Source organism: Diabrotica virgifera, chromosome 9 (assembly GCF_917563875.1).
Source record: "Diabrotica virgifera virgifera chromosome 9, PGI_DIABVI_V3a".
Taxonomy (NCBI): domain Eukaryota; kingdom Metazoa; phylum Arthropoda; class Insecta; order Coleoptera; family Chrysomelidae; genus Diabrotica; species Diabrotica virgifera.
The window spans coordinates 223774036-223798583 of NC_065451.1; the positions used below are offsets into that span (position 1 = coordinate 223774036).

The 24548-nt window shown below is 32.9% G+C and overlaps 1 protein-coding gene across 1 annotated transcript; it reads left to right on the plus strand.

Moving 5' to 3' along the window:
* Positions 1-1017: 1017 nt before the first annotated feature.
* On the plus strand, positions 1018-23872 carry LOC114325083 (uncharacterized). Its single transcript, XM_028273013.2, has 5 exons — positions 1018-1551; positions 3126-3517; positions 13566-13727; positions 15245-15409; positions 23778-23872. The coding sequence occupies exons 1-5, from the start codon at positions 1130-1132 to the stop codon at positions 23843-23845; spliced, it is 1209 nt and encodes a 402-aa protein (XP_028128814.1). The 5' UTR covers positions 1018-1129; the 3' UTR covers positions 23846-23872.
* Positions 23873-24548: the final 676 nt, after the last annotated feature.

Consider the following 24548-nt stretch of genomic DNA (forward strand, 5'->3'; position numbering starts at 1 on the left):
GATCTCAAAATTCTATTCCTTAAACCGGGATATTCCTATAAGCGGTACTCTAATAAGCGGGTTCGACTGTAATTCCTTCCTATATAATAACGATAATAATTTATAATTTCAATAATAATAATAATTTCCTTATAATAATAAGGAGGTATTAGAATACTTCCCGCGATGAAAGAAAATAACATAACCCATCTAATCTCTTCTGTCAGGCAGGTACTCAAAAAAATAAACATGATGCATTCATTGCACCAGTGCGCAAGCGTAACCGCAAAATTCGGAGTTAAACCATCTAACGAGGATCGGTTAAAATCGTGGTTAAGTTAAACGAGTTTAAGCTCTAACCTAGTACTGAAAAACTGATTAAACATGAATATTTCGGTGACCAAAAAATAAATAGGTTAACCCAGCACTGAAAAACCGGCCCTAAGTGAGGATATTCTTGCTGTGGTATTATATATTCTTCTTTTTGTTTTTATGCTAATGTTCTTATCTCACAATACCGGGTTCAAATTTCGTATGCAGTCTCTTGTTTGTCCTGGTCTATTTTTTTATATCTTATGAAACCTAAATACTTGTACTTGTCTGTTCGTCCGATTTGTTTACGTTCGTCTATTTCCAGGTCTTTTTTTTCTGTATTCTCCGTTGTTAGGTATTCAGTTTTCTTTAGGTTTATTTCCATCCCATTCTTTGTATATTCCTGTTCCAGTTTTCTCACTGTGCGATCACTATTTGGTCGTCAACAAAACTTAAAGAGGTTTCAGGGTTTTTTTCTAGGAATATTTTGAACAGTGTAGGGGATGTGGAGCAACCCTGTAGTAGTCCCTTTGTCGTCCTAAATAGGCTGCTTATTATATTGCCCGTTTTGATAGCTACTTTGTTATTCTTGTAGAGTGATTTTACTGCTTTAGAAATTATAACATATCAAATTGCGTCCTCTAAACAATGCACTAAAGGCCTAAGAAATGTAACATATGAACTATTTGTTCATTTTCACCATGGTTATATTTATGGTATATTTGTCATTTAATGAAAATTTAGACTTGACGTATATTGAAGTTTTGGAAATATTTTTTCTTTGGTAAATTTTAGCTAAAGATATTGGGATATATTACAATGGTCGCTGCATTAGATTATGGATAGTGTATGGCAAGTTGCTATTCCCGTAGAAATAGTATCTGAAATCTTCCAATACCTATCCAGACCAGACCGGCTAGCCTGCTCAGTAGTTTGCCAGAAATGGCACAACGCTCTGAGCAGAAGATATTTGTGGAAAAAAATCGTCCTCCACGTGGACCGTGACTTCCTGGAACCAAGCACTACACTGCTCGTCAGAGAATACTGCAAATATATCAGGACTCTTGAAATAGGCTGGAATAGACCTTTGGTCCAAAATAGATGGCTACCTCTCAAAGTGCATGATCTATCCAAAAGGGTTATCCATTTTATTTGTGTTCTATACGAGAATAACATCCAGCTGAGTTGCTTCAAGTTTTTTGAGTGGCATGATATATATGCGTTCAAAAAGATCATTTTTCACATCAGCAGATTTTTAAAGTAAGTATATTTTCACTTGACCATCAATAAAATAGGATGTTTTAAACTCTATTTTGATTGTCCATGCTTCCACGCTGTACAATAATATAGATGAATGATAAAGAGGTCTTTCTCTTTAGTCCTGATACCCTGGATGGAGTGTAGTGGTACCTGACCTTTAAAATTGAATTATTTGTCCTGTGGTCAGTCAACGGAATTCGCAACATTCTTCACTAACAGAACATTTCAGTGGCATCTATCTTTCTTCTTTCCGCTTGTCATTGGGTCCAAAATTCACATCCGTATGTCTTCTCTTCTTCTTCATCAACCATTTTCCATTCACTGATGAATGTAGGTCTCTCCTTTCTATAATATCTTGCGCCAACCTAATCCTGTGGCAGTTTTTGCCTGCCACTGCTTTTATGTCATCCACTCATCTTTTTTGAGGTCTTCCCATGCTGAATTTCTTTGTCTTTTTTATACAGGGTGATGTATATTTCAACATCTCTGGACTAACTTCGTCCCATGAGCTTTCCCAGTCTTTCACTTTCCTATTGCTTCCTCTAGTTCTTCTTCCTACATAGCATCTGTTTCCTCCATGTTTTCCTTCGATCCGCTAATTGCGTTGTTTTCATTTCCCTTGGCTTTTCCTTGCTCCCCATTCAACAGTTGTTCGAAATGTTCTCTTTATCTTTCCATTTTATTCCTATCACCGTTTTATCATTGTTCCGTGTTTGGTCATTATTTTTTCTAGTTGTATTTATTTATTGCTTCGTAGGTTTTTCTTCTTCTCCTTCTTCTTGTATAGACATGACTTTGTCTGTTTTTTCAATGTGCCTCTAGTAAGTTGTCGTTTCATCGTTTTCGTTGTCTTCCCACTGATCCTCTTCCTATTGAGGAACCGTCTCTCGCTGTCTTTACTACTCTATTGGTTGTCATTTGGCTTATGTGGTCATTCCATTCTATTCTTCTGGTTCTTACCAAGTTATTATTGTTGTCACCTTGCATCTCCGTCGTATATCTGTACTTCTAGCTCTGTCCCATAGAGTCTTACCATCTATTTTTCGAAGGGTTTTCATCTCCGCTGTTTCGAGCAATCTTTTTGTCCTCTCTGTGTCGGGTCGTGTTTTTGCCGCATATGTCATTATTGGTCTGATGAGTGTTTTGTAAATTCTGCCTTTCACTTCTTATCCGATATTTTTATTTCTCCATATTGTGTCATTCATGCAACCTACGGCTCTGTTTGCTCTATTCACTTGATCTTCCACTTCTGTTTCGAGCCTTCCGTTTCTTGTTGCTTCTTATTTTGGTTGCGTTTTATCATATAAATATTCTTTCCACAATTTCTTCTGTTCTTTTATTTCGATTTTTACCTCCTTATTCCATCATGTGTCTGTTTATCTTTTTTACCATTTCTACATAGATTTTCCCCATTCTTCTACTGTTTCTGTCATTTCTCGTTATTTTTCAGTATAACTGTGCCACATTAATTATGCGTTAACCCAGTTAGTAGTCCCGTATTTTAGTATCTGCTTGCAATTTTTGCAAAATATTATTCCATGGCTTTTAACATTTTATATTTTTGTAATTTATAGAACCCAATCAAATCTGAAAAAACTGATATTTCATAACATCAACCTACCAAGAACTGAATGCATTAGAGTCTTGGAATCTTGTCTTGGTTCCAAATTCTCCGTCACCTCTTTGGAGATCCACAACAACTATTATAACTTCAATACAGCTTTCGCCACGCTAGAGTTCGTCGTTTTCCTGGAGCAATTCTGGAACCTGATGGAACTAAAGTTGGATTACTTCATTTTGTCGAGGCCCAGGGTAATGGATGTCATTACGGAAAACTGCAATGAAAAGCTGACGTTTTTGGAAATCTACGTTGATGAAATTGATCTGCATAGTATAATAATACCTGAGAAACAGTGGAAGGGATTGAGGAAATCTTGTCCCGACATTAAGGTCTCAATAAAAATAAGTAAGATATTAATTTGGTAAATAAAAGTACCTACTACATTTTAGTTACTATATGTTTTCCGTTACATGACTCTCATCAATAGACCAGGGCGCATCTGTAAAAATATTATAGTCCAGAGAAATAAGATTTTTCTCGTGACACATCCCCCTCCAGGCCGAAACCAAATTTTTTGAGTAGTATGGACATCTATATCAATAACCTTTATGTTTCCTGCAGCCGATTTTGATGATATACATAGCTATAAACAAATGAAGATCAAAAAACGCTAAATTTTCGCTTTTTTCGTCTATTAATAAAAAGTGAAGCATTTTAAACAAATTTGAGAATAGGAAACTGATAAACCATATAAAAAACTTCAATATGGCGTTCACTGCATATGTCTATCCTTATTTGTTGCTTAGAAAATTGCAAAATAAATCATAAATTTTGAGATTTTATAAATGTTCATAACTTATGTAAAAATTAAGTTAAAACTTTCTTATTACACGAAATGCTGAGACTTCTGGTGCTTAAATTATATTCTATATTTCAAAGCAATTGGTCAAATAGTTTAAAAGTTATTTAATTTGTTTATCCCAAATTAATTTTTTTTGCAACACTATAAGTCAGAAAAGGATTAGGTTACAGTAATACTTCGGACAGTTTATGAAAGAAGAAGATTTATGCTATTAACTTAATTTAAAAAAAAAATGACAAAAAATAATTATAAATAGCGTAAAATTATTTTGCAAGATCATGTCGATTTTTTGCTTATAAACAATTAGAATAACTTTTTAACTGTTACCCGTAGAAAAATTATTTTTCCATATTTAGAAAGACTAAATTTTTATACACATTTAGAAAAAAAAACAATTGTCCTACGATAATTAGGGACGAAGTTAGCCCCCTTCTTTTTTTAATTCACGGCAGCTTTGTTTATAACAATTAAGAAATAAAATTAGCCGCATTTGAAAGAACATACTTCAAAGTTTTAACATACCAAGTATACAAAAGATTTGCTTTCAAGGAAATCGTCCACAAAGCTTAAAAGTGTGGCCCTTGAAATCGGCCGGCGTTGATACTTGGGATAGCGATGAGAGGGGGGAAGGAGCTGTTAACTGTATCTCTGGTTCTCGATTATTTATTTCGTTGTTTCTTTTTTTAATTTGTATGTACTTTTTACGTACATTACGAATATGCGTTATTTAAATAAACTAATTGTTATATACAACACCAAATTTGTTTAAACAATTTATTTTCAATTTTTTTAATAATATTTGATGTAACTTTTATTGTAAAACGTACATATTAGTTATACAGGGCGTAACAAAAATACAGGTCATAAATTAAATCACATATTCTGGGACCAAAAATAGATCGATTGGCCCTAACTTACCTTAATACAAATGTGCACATAAAAAAGTTATAGCCCTTTGAAGTTACAAAATGAAAATCGATTTTTCCAATATATCGAAAACTATTAGAGATTTTTTATTGAAAATGGACATGTATCGTTCTTATGACAGGAACATCTTAAAGAAAAATTATAGTGAAATTTTTGCATCCCATAAAAATTTTATGGGGGTTTTGTTCCCTTAAACCCCCCAAAATTTTGTGTTCAACCCAATTAAATTATTATTGTGGTACCATTAGTTAAACTCACTGTTTTTAAAACTTTTTTGCCTCTTAGTATTTTTTCGCTAAGGCAGTTTTTATCGAGTTGCGGCTTCTTTTTTAATATGTTTACATAAAAATTTTATGGGGGTTTGTTCCTTTACACCCCTCAAATGTTTGTGTACGTTCCAATTGAACTATTACTGCGGTACCATTAGTTAAACACAATGTTTCTAAAATTTTTTGTCTCTTAGTATTTTTTCGATAAGGCACCTTTTATCAAGATGTGGCTTCTTTTTTAATATGGTTCAAAATATGCCTAAAAATGTAAATTATAAATAATAAATTTTCATACGATTACCAAGTCTTCATAATCGTACTTAACCATATATACAAATATGTGGTGGATTTGACGAATATTTAAAATATCTCAATAAAAACTGACTTTTCGAAAAAGCACTAAGAGGCAAAAAATTTTAAAAACATTGTGTTTAACTAATAGTACTACATTAATAATTTAATTGGAACGAACACAAAAGTTTGGGGGAGTTTAAAGGAACAAAACCCCCATACAATTTTATGGGGTGTCAAAATTTTACTATAATTTTTTTGTAAGATGCTCCTGCCATAAAAAATACCACATGTCTATTTTCAATAAAAAATCTCTTCTATATATTGGACAAAATCGATTTTCATTTTGTAAATTCAAAGGGCTGTAACTTTTTTTATGTGCATATTTATACTAAGGTAAGTTAGGTTTAATCGAACTATTTTTGGTCACAGAATATGCGATTAAATTTGTTACACCCTGTAATTATTATATTACTAATCCTATTCAATTATTCCTAAATCTAAAATTGGCTTATAATATTAATTTAAAAATAAAAAATCTCAAATAAACTAGGATTTATTTCTTGATAAACATACTACTAGATAAACGAAAAATGAAATGTAACAAAATTAGAGAGAGGATAAAAAGAACAAAATTATTTTCAGAATTTTTCTACAATATTGTAATAATTGTATCTTACAACATTGAAAGTTATAATTTTAAGATTGCAAAAAAACAAAAATTAAGATATTTCATACATTTTGGTATGATAGCAAGACTATTAAAATAAAATTAAAGGAGGTTTATCTAGGAATACTTGTATTTTTATGAAAAACGTAACAATTATCAGTTACCCATTTATTATAAGTTTTTGTAAAGTCAAGTGCATATGATCCACTCCTATAATTGCCAACAAAGTCATCCCAAAAATATCGTAAAAGAATTTCCAAAAATTGTTTACACAATTTACATAGTTAATTAAATAACCACTTTATTAACAAAAAACATATCCGTAACGTACGCAAAGAGTACATACAGATTAAAAAAAGAAACTCCAAAATAGATAATAGAGAAAGATTGAGGTTTTGATAATCGAAGTCCATAAACTTCTAAACTTATTCTAAACTCTGTACTAACGAGTACTCGGTGCAACCAGTTTTGCAAGAGCAGATAGTTTATTTTAATAAAATATCTGATATAAAGGAGATCTGTGGATCGGATCGGCACTAACGGTTCTTAGCTTAATTTCCAACCCCAATCAATTACGTTTATCTCTTTTTTGGTGGTTCTGTAACTTCAGTTTTTCATTCATCTAATAGCATGTTTACTAAAAAAATAAAACCTAGTTTATTTGAGATTTTCTGATTTCCATAGACCAATACTATTTTTAGAAAGCATCGAATGGGATAATTTGTTTTTTCATACTTTAAATTATTACTAAGTTTAATAAAAACTATGTATTATTATATTTTTCATAAATATGTATGTTTTGTGATTAAAATTACTTCAAATTTTATTTAAAAAAAATTGAAAAAAAATTGTTTAAACAAATTTGATGGTGTATATAACAATTAATTTATTTAAATAATGCATACTCGTTCTGTACGCAAAAAGTACATACAAATTAAAAAAAGAAACGTCGAAATTCATAGGCGAGAACAAGAGATACAGCTAACATTTCCTTCCCCCTTCTCATCGATCTCCCAAGTTTCGAGACCGGCCGATTTTAAGGGTCACGTTTTGAAGCTTTGTGGACGATTTGTTTGAAAGTATATATTTTTTATATTTGGTACATTAAAACTCTGAAGTATGTTCTTTCCAATGTGACTGATTTGATTTCGTAATTGTTATAAAGAAAGCTGCTGTGAATTAAAAAATGGGGGGCGGCAACTTCGTCCCTAATTGTCCTAGGACAATTTTTTCTTTTTTTAAATTTGTATAAAAATTTAGTCTTTCTAAATGTGAAAAAATAGTTTTTCTACGGGTAATGGTTAAAAAGTTATTCTAATTGTTTATAAGCAAAAAATCGACATGTTCTTGCAATATAATTTTGCGATACTTAGAATTATTTTTTGTCATTCTTTTTTAATTAAGTTATTAGTATAAATCTTCTTCTTTCATAAACTATCCAAAGTATTATTGTAACTTCATCATTTTCTGACTTATAGTGTTACAAAAAAAATTAATTTGGGATAAACAAATTAAATAACTTTTAAACTATTTGACCAATTATTATGAAATTTAGTGTATAATTTAAGCACCAGAAGTATCAGCAATCCGTGTAATAAGAAGATTCTAAGTTCATTTTTACATAAGTTATGAATATTTATAAAAACTCAAAATTTATGAATTATTTTGCAATTTTCTAAGCAACCAATAAGGATAGACATATTCAGCGGGAGCCATATTGAAGTTTTTTATATGGTTTATGAGTTTCTTACTTCCAAATTTGTTTAAAATGCTTAACCATTTGGCAATAAACGAAAAAAGCGAAAAGTTAGCGTTTTTTATCTTCAATTGTTTATAACTATGTATATCATCAAAATCGGCTGCAGGAAACATATAGGTGATTATTATAGATGTCCACACTACTCAAAAAATTTGGTTTCGCCCTGGAGGGCGTTGTGTCACCAACAGGCTATTTTTTTTCCTTATTTCTCTGAACTATTAGTACATTTGCACAAATTTTTTGCAGAAATTGCTTGGAAATAACTCATATAATAATAATTGAGTTATCCTCCCAGTCAGAAAGGTCCGAAGCATTGTTTAAATAATCAAAATGACAAAAAATGAAGGAAAAATTCGATTTTTTCTTCGTTTTTTTGATTATAAATAACTGTAAAAGTATTCATTTCCGAGAAAATTTGCACTGGCGTAAAAGTTGATTAATTAAATATAGCATTGGTTAAAATTTTTTGAAATTGTCACCCTTGTTGCAAAATAGCAATAATTGCGAATAAACCATAAAAAACAAGTATTCGCATTTTACGTTTTTTAACAATTAATGCTACACTTAGGACCTTCATATTTCACCCAGAAAAACTTCATGATATAATAAAGCAATACTGTAAATTTCATTGAGATCGGTTTAATAGATTTTGCAAAAGGAATTTTGCAATCCATTTTTTCTAAATGTTGCAGGACTGAAAATAAAGCAGACAGTAAGTTAAAAATTTGTACATATAGAAGAATACTATACCTTTCATTCGCAATTTGCAAAATTAAAATCGGTTAACTATCACGGCATCAGGAATTATTTTTAAATAAACATTAATTTTTGGTGCTACGCTCAGGACAGCGGATACGTTTGCTCTGATTGGGCATTCCAATGACCTTCGATAATGATTGATAAATTTTAATTTTTAGTACATTTCGATATAAATAAATAAATTTGTTTATTGCAAAATAAAAACGCATACTCTGTCCTTTAAAATAATACTTTTTTTAGCAAAAACTTTCTATGTTCATATATTTTAACATAGAGAATAAAAGTTTATTATTTTTAAAAAATTGTTTAAACAATATTTCACAAACAATAATCAAATTAGTTTGATTTTTGTGGAATTAAAATATTAAAATAGTACAAAATATAGAGTAAGAAAATAGGTAATATATTAGATAAACATTGGTAGCCGCAATATTCGATAATGTTTGACAGATCATTGGAATGCCCAATCAGAGCAAACGTGTCCGCTGTCCTGCGCGTGGCACCCAAAATTAGTGTTTATTTAAAAAAATTCCTGACACCGCTGTAGTTAACCGATTTTAATTTTGCGAATTACAAATGAAAGGTAACGTATTCTTCTATATATGTACAAAAAAAAATTCAACTTGCTGTGTGCTTTATAGCCACTTTACACCATGCAAGTAATTGCGCAATTAATTGCACAATTTCTTGCGCAAGAACTTGTGCAATAAGTTGCAACTAACTTTCTGCAATAAAGTGATTACACGGTGCAAACAATTGCATAAACTAACATGAAATAGACAGAAACTTTGACAAAATAGCATAAATTTTAGGTTATGTTTGTTTTTACAAATTAAATGTAATTTTTTGAGTAGAATTATCAGATATTAGATTAAAGATGTTAGATTATAATTTGAGAAAATTATAATATTATGTATTAAGTATAACAAAATCAATTAATACCTAATCCAAGTATGTAATACATATTATTCATTTACAAAAGGAAACAAGTTGTAAGAAATAAAATAGTTTTTTTTAATCCCTATGTTGCATAATTAAAGTTATTCACCTGAATAATATTATCTGTGAAGCGTGAAATTGGTAAAAAGTTCCTCTAGTTTTGTTAATAAATTGTTTGGTTTGAAATTTAAGATGACAGAAGTTCAATGTCATCAAAATCTTTTATTTGTTGACAGCAGAAAAGTAAAAACAAACAGTGTAGCCTTAAAAGTTACTAAAAATATAACCAAATTGCAGAAAAAATTGCATGAAAAATAGGACATGTTCTATTTAGCTGCAACTTATTCTTGCAGCAAGGAGTTGCAGCTTTTCTGTGCAATTCGCGTATGACACGATGCAATTTCTATTGCTGCAAGAAATTGTGCAATTAATTGCGCAATTAGTTGCATGGTGTAAAGTGGCTATTAGTTTCAGTCCTGCAACATTTTGAAAAAATGCATTTTTTTGGCGAAAGCTGGATTGCAAAATCTATTGAATCGATCTTAACGAAATTTACAGTATTGTTTTATTATGTTATAAAGTTTTTCTGGGTGAAATATGAAGGTAGTAAGGGTAGCAGAAATGGTTGAAAAACGTAAAATGCGAACACTTGTTCTTTTATGGTTTTTTGCTATTTTGCAACAAGGGTGACAATGTTTAAACTTTTTAACTAATCCTATACTATAACCAATGCTATATTTAATTCTATAGAGACAGACAAAACTCTTTGCGGTTTAGTAAATAAGATTAGATTTTGTACAAGTGAACCAGAATACGAATAGACGTGAACAACTGTGCGCGCTATTAGATTTCAAATTAAGGCACAGAGCGTTGAGTCGATCGAGAACCGCTTAGCTGTGTAAGTGGATAGTTTCACTAAAGAAGCGATTCGCGACGTAATAGTGATTTTGAATCTTGTAATCCTTCATTTAATCTAAAATTGGATCAACAGCATACATTGAAGCGAAACATTTTGAATGCTCAAGCTCGTGGAATAATACACTCAGTGTTAAAATTCACTCATTCGGTCAGTCAATATTTTTAGGAACCGTGGCAACCTTGTAATTTAATCTACAAATGAATTATGCATCCCTCCTTCTGTTTGCGCGCAACTCACGTCTATTGCTATCCTGAGCGTACAGTACCTTTAACCAAAGTTTAATGCTAAAGAATCAGTTAGCTTTTTCTCGAATTTTGACGGATTCAATTTTGAGAGGTGTGACACAGGGCGACACTCTCTCACCTAAATTATTTATAACGATCCTCGAATACGCCTTTAAAATGCTTAAGTGGGAAAATAGAGAATGGGGAAAATCTGAATCATCTGCGTTTTGCCGACGATATAGTACTTATTATCGAAGATCTGGGTGAAGCACAACAAATGCTACAAGAATTAGAAAGCGCATCTTCAACAATAGGTCTAAAAATGAACCTCAGTAAGACCAAATTTATGATAAATTTAGTTCCCAGCGAACACCTAACCATCCAGAATCAAGTGGTAGAATTGAGAGAAAAGTACATATATCTCGGTCATGAAATCAGAATAAGCAAAGATAATCAGACCTGTGAATTTCAACGACGAATAACACTTGCTTGGACGGCGCATGGTTCATTAAGAGACATCTTTAAGAGCAACATACCGATAGCTATGAAACGGAAGACATTTGACCAATGCCTTCTTCCTATTATGACATACGGACCAGAAACTTTCAAACTCACAAAAACAACAGCACTAAAAATGCGAATGGCACAAAGGCGCATGGAAAGATCGATTCTCGGCGTGACAAAAAAAGACAAAATAAGGAACCAAGACTTAAGAAAAAGAAAAGGTATCACTGATGTCGTCGAACGTATAGCCAAGCAGAAATGGAATTAGGCACGGTCTGCTAGCGAGACTAAAAGACTCAAGATGGATCCAGAAAACTAATTAACTGGCGCCCAAGAGAAGACAAACGCAGCAGAGGACGGTCACCAACACGCTGGATGGACGACATTAAACGAATGTCCAAGAAATGGCAAAAAGACGCACAGAACCGTGGAGAGTGGCGAAGAATGGGAGAGACCTATGTCCAGCAGTGGACGGAAAAGGTCGCATAATGATGATGAATTTTATAATCCACTCCTGAAACAAAATTTTGACTGCGCGACAATAACGACCAATCACGACAAATGCGCAACGGTAACGACTAATCACGGCAAACGTAGGATGACCTTAGCTGTCATTCATCTGCGCGAAGGACTTAAATTTTTTATGAATTTGGTGACTTTCCAGTTTGGTATTGTCGCCAAACTGGAACATAGAGAACAAAGGATTTTTGAGGAGTGACCCTACTGATTCTTTAGCAATATACTGTGCTTTCAGAAAGAACATCCTTTATAGTCCAGGGCGCATCTGTTTTGAGATGGACGTTGAGAGGTGACTCATATGTTTTTGCAGAAATTGCTTGGAATTAACTCATATAATAATAATTGAGTTATCCTCCCACTCAAAAAGGTCCGGAACATTGTTTAAATAATCAAAATGTCAAAAAATGAAGGAAAAGTTCGATTTTTTTCTTCGTTTTTTGATTATAACTTTAAAAGTATTCATTTCCGAGAAAAGTTGCACATACATAAAAGTTGCGCAAATAAATTTCCTACAGTATAGGATTAGTTAAAAAGTTTAAACATTGTCACCCTTGTTGCAAAATAGCAAAAAACCATAAAAGAACAAGTGTTCGCATTTTACGTTTTTCAACCATTTCTGCTACCCTTACTACCTTCATATTTCACCCAGAAAAACTTTATGACATAATAAAACAATACTGTAAATTTCGTTAAGATCGATTCAATAGATTTTGCAATCCAGCTTTCGCCAAAAAAATGCATTTTTTCAAAATGTTGCAGGACTGAAACTAAAGCACACAGCAAGTTGAATTTTTTTTTGTACATATATAGAAGAATACTTTACCTTTCATTTGTAATTCGCAAAATTAAAATCGGTTAACTACAGCGGTGTCAGGAATTTTTTTAAATAAACACTAATTTTGGGTGCCACGCGCAGGACAGCGGACACGTTTGCTCTGATTGGGCATTCCAATGATCTGTCAAACATTATCGAATATTGCGGCTACCAATGTTTATCTAATATATTACCTATTTTCTTACTCTATATTTTGTTGTATTTTAATATTTTAATTCCACAAAAATCAAACTAATTTGATTATTGTTTGTGAAATATTGTTTAAACAATTTTTTAAAAATAATAAACTTTTATTCTCTATGTTAAAATATATGAACATAGAAAGTTTTTGCTAAAAAAAGTATTTTTTTAAAGGACAGAGTATGCGTTTTTATTTTGCAATAAACAAATTTATTTATTTATATCGAAATGTACTAAAAATTAAAATTTATCAATCATTATCGAAGGTCATTGGAATGCCCAATCAGAGCAAACGTATCCGCTGTCCTGAGCGTAGCACCAAAAATTAATGTTTATTTAAAAATAATTCCTGATGCCGTGATAGTTAACCGATTTTAATTTTGCAAATTGCGAATGAAAGGTATAGTATTCTTCTATATGTAAAAATTTTTAACTTACTGTCTGCTTTATTTTCAGTCCTGCAACATTTAGAAAAAATGGATTGCAAAATTCCTTTTGCAAAATCTATTAAACCGATCTCAATGAAATTTACAGTATTGCTTTATTATATCATGAAGTTTTTCTGGGTGAAATATGAAGGTCCTAAGTGTAGCATTAATTGTTAAAAAACGTAAAATGCGAATACTTGTTTTTTATGGTTTATTCGCAATTATTGCTATTTTGCAACAAGGGTGACAATTTCAAAAAATTTTAACCAATGCTATATTTAATTAATCATCTATAGTATTTGTCTGTCTCTATAGAACAAATTCATATTTCTTATACAATTTCTAAAATTGTTTTATTCTTCTTACAGAAAATATATGCCATTACGAGCAAATCAAATTCATATTCCTGATGAAGGCAATACCCTTGAATTATTTCACTCTGATAAGCAACAACAAGTTGAACCACAAAGTCAGCAGAAACTTTGAAGCCACTCTTTTACGATTGACACGTAATTATCACGATACACTAGGTATGTATGTAAATTATCATCCCTTCTTCTTCTTCTTCTTCTTCTTCCTTCTTGTATGTAGGCTTTAAAGCCTGTTTCTTCTTCAATATTAGCCTTCAAGTATTGCTCCATTTTTTCTTGGTCTGCCAACACTTCGTCGTCCATTTAGTGACTTATCTCGTGCTATTCGTACATATATCTATTCCCAGATATCTAAACCTTACTTCCTGCTTTATTATTTTCCCATCAATTTCGATTTTACTATTATCCCAATTTTCCATTTTTCGTTCTTTTATGTACCTTCTTTCTTCTTCTATATGTACCATGTTCTTTCAGAACGTTGGGTACCATCATAGATATCTTAATTGTATTCACTGTTACCCTAAATAGCATTCCTGTATCAATATCATACCAATCTTGCAAGTTCTTCAACCATGAAGTCTTTCTTGTTGAGCTGAGACGTTCTAGTATTATGAAGTTCCGAATCTTCTCCACCCAAGAAACTTTTAAAATTCTTCTATAGCACCACATTTCGAAAACCTCAAGGCTTTTCTTTAGATTACTTTTATTCACAGTGCAAGACTCGGCACCATAAAGTAAGACTGAGAACACGTAGCAGCGAAGTAAGCAGATTCACATTGTCAATTTTAGGTCTCTGTTACATAATACCTTGAACATTTTTCTAAAAGCGGCTCTGTCCTGCTCAATTCTGGATCTGATTTCACCGCGATTTCCTGCATTACAAGTTAACTGATATTTAAGGTAAACAATTGGATCAACTTGCTCAAGTTTGGTACTGTTTACCTATATAGACGCTTTTATATTCTGTTGTTTACTTTTTACGAGTATGTTCGCTTTCCGTATAGTATTCAGATCCATACATGCTTTCTTACAGTTCTCAACGACACTGTCAAGTAATGTCTGCAGATCTTCCTGAGTAGAAGCTAGGAGTACATGAGGAACGTTCGCATATCACAAGTTATTGATGACTTCACCGTTCATAATTATTATTATTCCTTCTTGTTTTTCAGAAAATACATTTCTGATAATTCTTTTGGAGTAAACGTTAAAAAGCAGGGGCAACAAGAGGCATCCCTGCTGTACTCCTCTTTTAATATTAAGTACCTGTGATTCCAAATCGTCTACTAAAACTGATGTTTAATTCCAATACAATTATGCGAACGTCTCTGCTATCCAAACTTCTTTGGTTGTTTAACTTTATTTTGTAGAGATCTGGAAATTATGGGGCTATTATAAAGTTTTTTATTTTAAATAAGCGTAGTTACTCTTCGCTTCAGCTATTTCTTTTTCATGCACTTGTGTTACGTTTCATTTAGTATAGTTTTCTAGGTCAGAGCTTCGTTGTTCTCGACCTAAGTATGTATTTTTTCTATCTGATTTTGCTCTACTGATTTTCCTGTTCCACTTCTCTCCAATCTGATTTCTTTGCTTCACAAAAATCTACTTTTGATCAAGGAACAATGTATTATCTGCTGATTTTTTGTGATTAATTGATTAACTTGTATTTTTACTCTCAGAAAGGATAAACTTAGATCTCAAGAATAACAGAGAAAATCTAGACCACGTAATTTTTTCGATGATACTGACGTGTCCCAAACTGAAGAAATTATACTTTGACGGAATCCTCAACGACAACATGCATTTGTTTTATGAAATTTGCCAGTACAAAAAAAGTGCCAAGGGTAAGTATGTATCTTCTTCTTTAAGTGCCATCTCCGCGACGAAGGTTGACAATCATCATGGCTATTTTGATCTTCGAGGCAGCTGCTCTGAACAGTTGGCTTGAGCTGATACCAAACCATTCTCTCAGGTTCCTCAACCAGGAAAGGGGGCGTTCAAGTATAACGTAACGCACCTTGGGGGGAGGGGGTCTTGTAAAACGTTACGGCGTGTTACATGGGGGGGGGGGTTTCGAACAGCGCGTTACGTAACATTCTTTTTTAACTTAAATAAAAAAAAACTACATAATTTCTTTTATGTTTTACATAGACCCGTGAATTGAATTATGTTGTACCCTCACGCTCCGCTCATGTTCCGACAACATGACAATAGTATTCAAGTAAAAAAAATCTTAAAATTTGTAACCAGATGACGCACAGTAACATAATGTATTTGCTATAATTAGCTGGAACTTTCTCCACAACAAAATATGAAAAGATACAGATGGGATTAAGAGGTTGCAGAGGGAACTACATGTTCATAAATCATGTATGTTTTCTGAAGTCCATAACATGCAGTATCGTTTTCTGCAGTAGGTATTCATTAATGTTTTAAATACGCAAATTTTCAAATTATTTAAAAATGTCTTTAAATAAAAAGCATTAAATACAAAACCCACTATATTGATACTTAGTTTAGAAAATTGATAGATATAAAAAAATAATACCCTTATTTAAAGTGTGATAGCTGAATTATTAATTTCAAAGTTTTATGTGAATATCTTGACGTAAATTATACATAATTTCAAAATTTCACCTTGCAGTATTCATAATAGACCCTACATAATACACATTTTTGAGACGAGGTTGGTAAGCAGCTTCTAAAAACAAAAATATACAGGGTGTAAATTAAAATTAAAGAGATTATGCTAGACTTGAGTGAATCACCCTGTATATTCAAATTTATGTTTAAATAAATAGTCCATAGTTGAATTTAAAAGTTGACTTATCCTAGCGTTTTTATAATTTTCTAAAATAATGACACATGACAGAAGCAATTTTATTCCATAAGTGGTTTCCATACATTATAATTTTAAATGTATTATTCAGAAAGATGATGAAATCAGATTGTTAAGCAGCTTTTAAAAATATAAAAATATACAGGGTGTTCCATTAAAAATAAAGCTTATGGACTACGGTAGGCTTGCATGAATCACCCTGTACATTTAAATTTATCAACGTGGAATGAAGTAAACACTTCTGTTGTATGTAGGTATATACAACAGAAGTGTTTACTTCATTCCACGTTGTTTTATCGAAAGTATACAGCCAACTACAGGGTTTACCCTTTTTAAATATTTAAATTTATGTTTAAAAAGCACACATTTTTATATATATTATGTAAATCTACGGGTCTCAGCGTTTTTCAAAATTATTTAAAACAAGGACAGAAATAATTTTATTCCATATCTGCAGGGTTCCATATATACAATAATTTTATTCCTTCTTATATATACAGGGTGTTTCAGAAAATGGTAACACGACTTAGGATAGGTGAAAAATTGAAAAATAATTGGGGTTTGCTTACTAAATAATTTTTGTAACTGCATGCGGTTTCACGATACAGGGCGTTGAAGAACAAAAAGTTTTACACATTTTTTTCACTATTTTTCCCAAACTACTGGCTACATCGTATATTATTCGTTATACAAAAGTTTTTAATAATCAAAATAAAATGTTTAAATAATAAATATGTTATTTTCTTTTAAGCTTTTATTAAAAAAGATAAAATATAAGAATGCATGAGAAGAACAATAAAGGATGAAGCCAAAAATGTATGTAAGGATGGGGCCAAGTAGGGAAAATGTAAATGTAAAATTAGTAATAAAAGATATGATTGTAAGTTTTGGACATATTTCATGTCATGGGACATGAAATTACGATTGGCAGGGATAACCAGATACATGAACTGAATAGAAGAATCGTTCTTGGGTCGGCAGCGTTTGGAAAACTGAGAGAGACTTTTAAAAGTGAGTTGCCCACATGCCTAAAGAGAAAGGTATTTGATCAGTGCGTCCTCCAGTCTTGACGTACGGATCAGAAACACTTACCTTAACTAAAGCCTCGGCTACCAAACTAATAGTAACGCAGAGAAGAATGGAGCGGTCAATGTTAGGAATAACTCTGCAAGACAAAATCAAAAACGAAGAAATCAGGAGAAGAACAAAGGTGACTGACGTCATCGAAAGGATAGCCAGGTTGAAGTGGAGATGGGCAGGACACATAGCCAGAATGACAGATGGGCGATGAACAAAAAGGTTATTGGAATGGAGGTCAAGAGAAGACAAGAGAAGCGTCGGTCGACCGCCTACAAGATGGAATAACGACGTAAGAAAGCTAAATAAAAACTGGATGAGAGCGGCTCAGGATAGACATGGTTGGAAACGAGGGGAGGAGGCCTATGTTCAGCAGTGGACATTTGAGGCTGGATGATGATTGTAAGTTTTTATTATTACCTCAAATGCGATTAAAATAATAACAAAGTTCTTTTACCGAGTTTCCGGTACTTTTCGCAACCTCGTTTTCCATTTAGGTTCAAATGGTCACTTGAGTGTTACGTAACGTTTAGGTAGGGGGAGGGGTACAGAAAACCGTTACGGTGCGTTACAGGGGAGGGGGGATCAAATATCTTCAAAAATTGCGTTACGTAGGTAATACTTGTACGCTCCCAAACGCGTCTCTATTTTTCCTTGAATTATGAGTCTCAAGATGGTATATCTTTCGCCTCTCATCATAAGTATGTATGTATAGCGTTAATCCTTTCAGCTCCGGTGACGCGTACGCGCGTCCAAATATGATTATAAATTAGTACTATTGACGCGTAAGCGCGTCAAGCAAACATAAATAAGTATTCAAACGAAATTGTTTCTGTCGGCACAGGAGCTGAGGTTGAAAATAATGAATCGGAGCTGAAAGGGTTAACAGGCCTTTGCTTGACGGATAATTTCCATCGTTTTCTGTTCTTATCTGTCAGCTTCCAATCTCTAATACTCATCTCTCTGACATCTTCCATCACTACATCTCTCCATGTCTTGCTTGGACTTCCTCTATTTTTGCCCTCAGGTAGGTACTCTCCCAACTAATTTTCTTGCCTTGTCTAGGTCCTTGCATTCTTTCTAATTTCTAAATGTCCGAGCCGTTCTAGTCTACGTTTTTTCACTACTTTTGTTATTGGAGGGTTAGCATACAATCGGTACATTTCTACATTGGTTCCAACATTATGCGAAGTATCTTTCTTTCCCATGCTTCCAGTCTGTTCTATATGGTTTTGTTCATAGTCCATGTCTCTGATCGGTTGTTGATCTTCCCTTGCGAAATCTTCCTTGGTCCACTCTCCTAGATTCTTCTCATATATATTTCTAGCCTTTTTTTGATTAGTATGGCGAGCACTTTGTCTCTTACCTTTAACAAGGATAATCCTCTATAGTTTGCGCATTCAATATAGGCATTATAATGGACTGGCTCCAGTCTTAAGACATTTCTTTGACGTCCCACACTTCTACTATTAACTTAGGAAGTTGGTTTCGTTAAACCTGTCCTCCATATTTTAAATTCTCTGCCACAATGCCGCTCTCCCAAGGAGCTTTTTCATTTTTCATATCTTTTTCAATTTCAATTTCTCTTCTTGTCGGATTTGATATTTTTTATACGACTATTTGGAGTTCAGGAACATTAGGTATAATTTTTTTCAGTAGTCACTCATTTTCCATGTTCCTTTGGTAGGAACAGGGAAAGGTAAGTAGGAATGCTATATTCCAAAGGCAAAGTATTGTAGCTGTGGTAGCGTCATTGTTTAGGGTTTTTTTGTTTTTGGTTGATTGCTTTATTGAATTTTAAAATTTTCTTCCTCTTCTGTTCGCGCCTGTTCCATCTTTGGATGGCTCCTCATCAGATATCCAGGTTGTCACTCCATCTCTTCCTTGGCCTTCCTATACTCCTTCGGCCGTTTGGTGGTCTGTATCGTGCTATCTTTACCAGTATTCCTTGTCCTATTCTGCTTATATGGCTATACCATTGTTTTTTCTTTTCAGAGTCCAGTCATTTATGTTCTCTATATCAGGGGTCGGCAACCCGCGGGCCGCATGCGGCTCTTTGCAACTTTCTGTGCGGCCCGCTAAAGCACTAATACAATTTTAGGAAAAATCAACAAATTTATGAAAAATAAAAAATTAAAGACAGAAAGACAGAATCAAACGATTAAGGACAGAAGTTGCATAGACCGAAATTCACCAGAATATAAGAAACTTAATAAGGCAATAAGACAAAGTATAAGACAAGACATCAGGGACAACAACACCGACCAAATCGAAAATATTATAGAGAAAAACAAGAGTTTGAAAGTGTTAAAAACTCTAAATAGGTAGTAAAGACCAACAACAAATACACCAGATAAAAGATAAAAATGGAATCACTAAAACGACAAAAATAAGATAATAAAAAATTTTGTTGGAGATTACTATTTATACAGAATTATACCTACTCATTCAGCGTAGCAAAACCAGAAAACCACGGTATGGAAATATTAAATGTAGGATCTGAAATACATACTACCAAAATTACTAACGAGGAAGTTATAAATTATGTCTTAAAACAGATGAGAAATGAATATACAGAGTGAGTTTTATGTATGGAACACCTCAATTATCTTAGAAACGGCTTGCATGATTTTTATAAATTTTGGTGTGTAAAGATTTTGTGATACGGCCGATATTATGGCGGTATTTACATTGTTGTCAGATCTTTCGTCTTTCTGAAAATCTAATGAACTGTCTTATTTCAAATAGGACACCCTGTATATTTTTCCTTAAAAAAGACTGATAATTTTTTATGTAAATAATATACCTAAATGCGACAATTTCGGAGTTATTGCTACATTTATTTAACAAAAAATGTTCTTTAAATGTCTTCTTTAAAGTTATAAACAATTTAATTCTGAAAACAACGAACGTTTTTGTACGTTTGAACGTTTTTGAGTTATAAACAATTTAATACTGAAAACAACGAAAACTGACTATTTTCAATGCTCGAAAACATAAATAAAAAACATTATTTTTGAAATCACGAAGAGCCTAAATTAAATTTGAAGCCTTCTTCTATCAGCTCCCCATGAGAATTTTTGGCATGTTTTATTCTAAAATATTATTTTTTAAGAAGAGTACTAAATGAATCGCTTATGAGAGAACGCATGCTGCATTAACAATTAAAAACAATATTTTAAAATGAAATAAGCTCAAACTGCGTATAATAAGGTTTGAACTTGAATTTAGGTTGTAATTACAAAAGTAATATTTTTTAATTGGAATTTTGAGCCTTGATAACCGTCATTTTTCGTTTTTCTGTATAAAATTGTTTATAACTATTCACAAACGATCGACTTTAGAGAAAAATTACAAGGGACCTTTTTTATTTAAAATGATCCAAAGAACCTAAAATAATAGACCTGGATCCCGCGTACCAAAAAAAAGTTGATTAATAGCAAGCTGAAAATTTGTTAATAGCTTAACGGTGTCTAGTCGGAAAAAACTTTGATGTACGGGAACACTGAAACAGGGGAAGTTTTAATTGTGGAACAGTATAAAAATTTGGAACGTCAGATTACGAAAACGTCCCATGTATTTTGTCGGACAGAACATCCAATTGATTTGTTACCCTTTCATTAAACTCTCATGCAAAAATTAAACTGCTATTACTAACCAACATGATTCCTGTCATTTGACATATTCTTCGTGTTCCATGCATTAAAATGGCCAGTTGGTGAGAAACACCCGTCTGATTTTTGCATGAGAGTTTAATGAAATGGTAACAAATCAATTGGACATTCTGTCCGACAAAATACATGGAAGGTTTTCGTAGTCTGGCGTTCCAAATTTTTAACCTGTTCCACAATTAAAACTTCCCCTGTTCCAGTGTTCCCATACATCAAAGTTTGTCCGACTAGACACCGTTAAGCTATTAACTAATTTTCAGCTTGCTATTAATCAACTTTTTTTGGTACGCGGGATCCAGGCCTATAATGTCTCGTCGGGCCGAGAAAATTAATTTTTATAACTTGTTTTAAATTTTTTGTTAAATAAATATAGCAATAACGACGAAATTTGGCATTTAGGTATAGGGAATATTACAATCAGCATTTCTTAAGGACTTCAAAACGCAAAAAATTTACAGGGTGTCCCATTTCAAATAAGAAAGTTCATTAGATTTTCAGAAAAACGGAAGATCCGAAAACAATGTAAATACCACCATAATATCGGCCGTATCACAAGACCCTTAACATACCAAAATTTATAAAAATCTTGCAAGCCGTTTCCGAGATAATTGAGGCGTTACATACATAAAACTCACTCTGTATAGATTAAGAAAAACACTGGTCTATCGAATGAGCTTTGTTACGAGTATCTCTGAAAAAACATTACGAAAATAAGGACATATGAAGGAGGACGAAGGTGGAGGATGTAATTGGAAGAATTGCGCAAATGAAATGAAACTAGGTAGGACACGTGACAATCGTGACATGCCAAAACAACGAAATGTGGACGAGAAACATTATACAGGGTGTTTCATTAATAATTGTCCATATAGTAACTGGAGAAACCTCAGCACAAAATACGAAGATTTAACCTAAAACACTTAAATAAAATATCGTTCCTTACTGAGTTACAGGGTGTTTTATCTAAAAATTTAAAAACTATTTTTGCTCAGAATTTTAAAACTATTTGACGCATCCTTTTCATACTTGGCAGAAAGTGCAACTACTAGACACCCTACTAAACTATGATAAACAAACGTTTCTAGCTACTGCCAGAGTCGTACGACAGGGGATGGTGAATGGTTGATCCTTCTCAAATTCTACGCCACTGGAGGAATTACTATTTTAGTGCCATTTTTAGATTTTCCAATACTTTCTACGTAAATAACATACTCTTCATTGGTAACGATAAAGTCATTAGTTTTCGAGATATTTGAAGTAAAATATGAAACGGCACAGTTATTTTGATTAATTTATGATATGATTCATATGATTAAAATTTAAAAATTATTTGTACCCAGTACTTTAAAACTATTTGGCGTATTGTTATCATACTTGACAGAAAGTTTAGGTACTGTACACCCTACTAAATTAAGATAAATAAACGTTTCTAGCTTCTACCAGAGGCGTACGACAGGGGATAGAGACTGGTTGACCCTTCCCAAATTCTACGCCACTGACGAAATTGGTATTTCAGTGTAATTTTTTGATTTTGCAATACTTTTTATGTAAATAATATACTCTTAATTCGTAACGATAAAATTATTAGTTTTCGAGATATTTGAAATTAAAAATGAAGCGACACAATACATTAATCAAAATAACCGTGTCGTTTCATATTTAACTTCAAAAATCTCGAAAACTAATGACTTTATCGTTACGAATGAAGAGTATATTATTTTCACAGAAAGTAAATTGAACTAAAATAGCAATTTCGGCAGTGGCGTAGAATTTGGAAAGGGTCAACCATTCACTTTCCCCCGTCGTACGCCTCTGGTAACAGCCAGAAACGTTTTTTAACATAATTTAGTAGTTTGTACAGTACTTATACTTCCTGCCAAGTATGAAAAGGATACGTCGCATAGATTTAAAATGCTGAGCAAAAATAATTTTTAAATTTTTAGATAAAACACCCTGTAACTCAGTAAGGAACAACATTTTATTTAAGTGTTTTAGGTTAAATCTTCGTATTTTGTGCAAAGGTTTCTCCAGTTACTATATGGACAATTATTAATGAAACACCCTGTATATCGGAGACCAGACGAGCAAGCCTTAGTAGTGGAAGACCACAACAACGATGGCTAGACGCTATCAAAGCACAAGTGGGGAGTAACTGGCACTAAATAATACAAAACAGAGAGAAGTGAAGAACTCATTGGAGGCCTTTGTCCAGGAGTGGATGCAAACAGACTGAAGAAGAAGAAGATTATTTAAGTTATATTTGAATATGCGGCCCGCATAAAAGGTTTTATTTTGAACATGGCCCGTCATCCGACAAAGGTTGCCAACCCATGCTCTATATTACAGCTTTGCCTGAGGTCTGTACTACGTTGTCTGTCACATAATGATTTTAACTAACTACTGTCCAATAAATCTTGGCCTTTGTTTCTATACGTAGATGTGTGTTACGCCAGATAGTGTGCTTAAGACATCCTGCTATTTATTCTGTTGGCTTTGTTTATTTGTTGGGCAACTTCCGCTTCTGTATCTCCATAACTGTACATTAGTAGGTACTCCTAGTTAGCTGATACTTCTTTCTTGCTGGATTATTTTTCTTTAAAGTAAAATAATATATTTTGTTTACAGGTATCATCATGAAGATATTTCCCAACAAATATAAATCTATAACTAATGTAGTACATATGTTTTCGTAAGGTATCCCAAATAAAAGCTTAATGGTTGTTTTATTTTTATTCATCGCGATATAAATTGTACTGCATACCGAAAAGAGCGACTTATGGCCGGTTTCACCAATGACAACTAGCAGTTTATTCTATGAATAAAGTTATTCTATGAACTACGGTGGAAACACATTAACTGAACAACTAAGATATTAGTACAAAAAATTCTTTCGGGACATACAATACCTAACAGCTGACGCACTACCAAAACGATTTTAATCTGTAAAAAGGGTGATAAAACGGTACCCAAAAACTACAGAGGAATAATAAACCTGCTTAGTACCTGAAATTGACCGAAAAGGTCATAACCACCAAAAACACCAACGAACTAGATCTAGCAGATGAAGAACAAGGCTTTAGATCCGGACAATCCTGTAACGATGCAGTTTTTGTCGTCAGGCAAGTCATGGAAAAATCACTAGAATACAACGTCCCGGCTTACTGCTGCTTCATAGATCTACAAAAGACATTCGACTGTGTAGAGCTGAATGATGTAATACACCTGTTACATTCTTCTGCGGCACTACAGCTCAAATTGAGCCTTTGGCTTCCTTTATTTTTTGCCTCCACCCTTGCTTGTCTGTGGCTGCTCTTCTCCATACACGGACTCCTAAATGGGCTTGTGCGTCGCTGTTTACTGTGTCTTCCCAGCGCTTTCTTGGCTTTCCAACCGGTC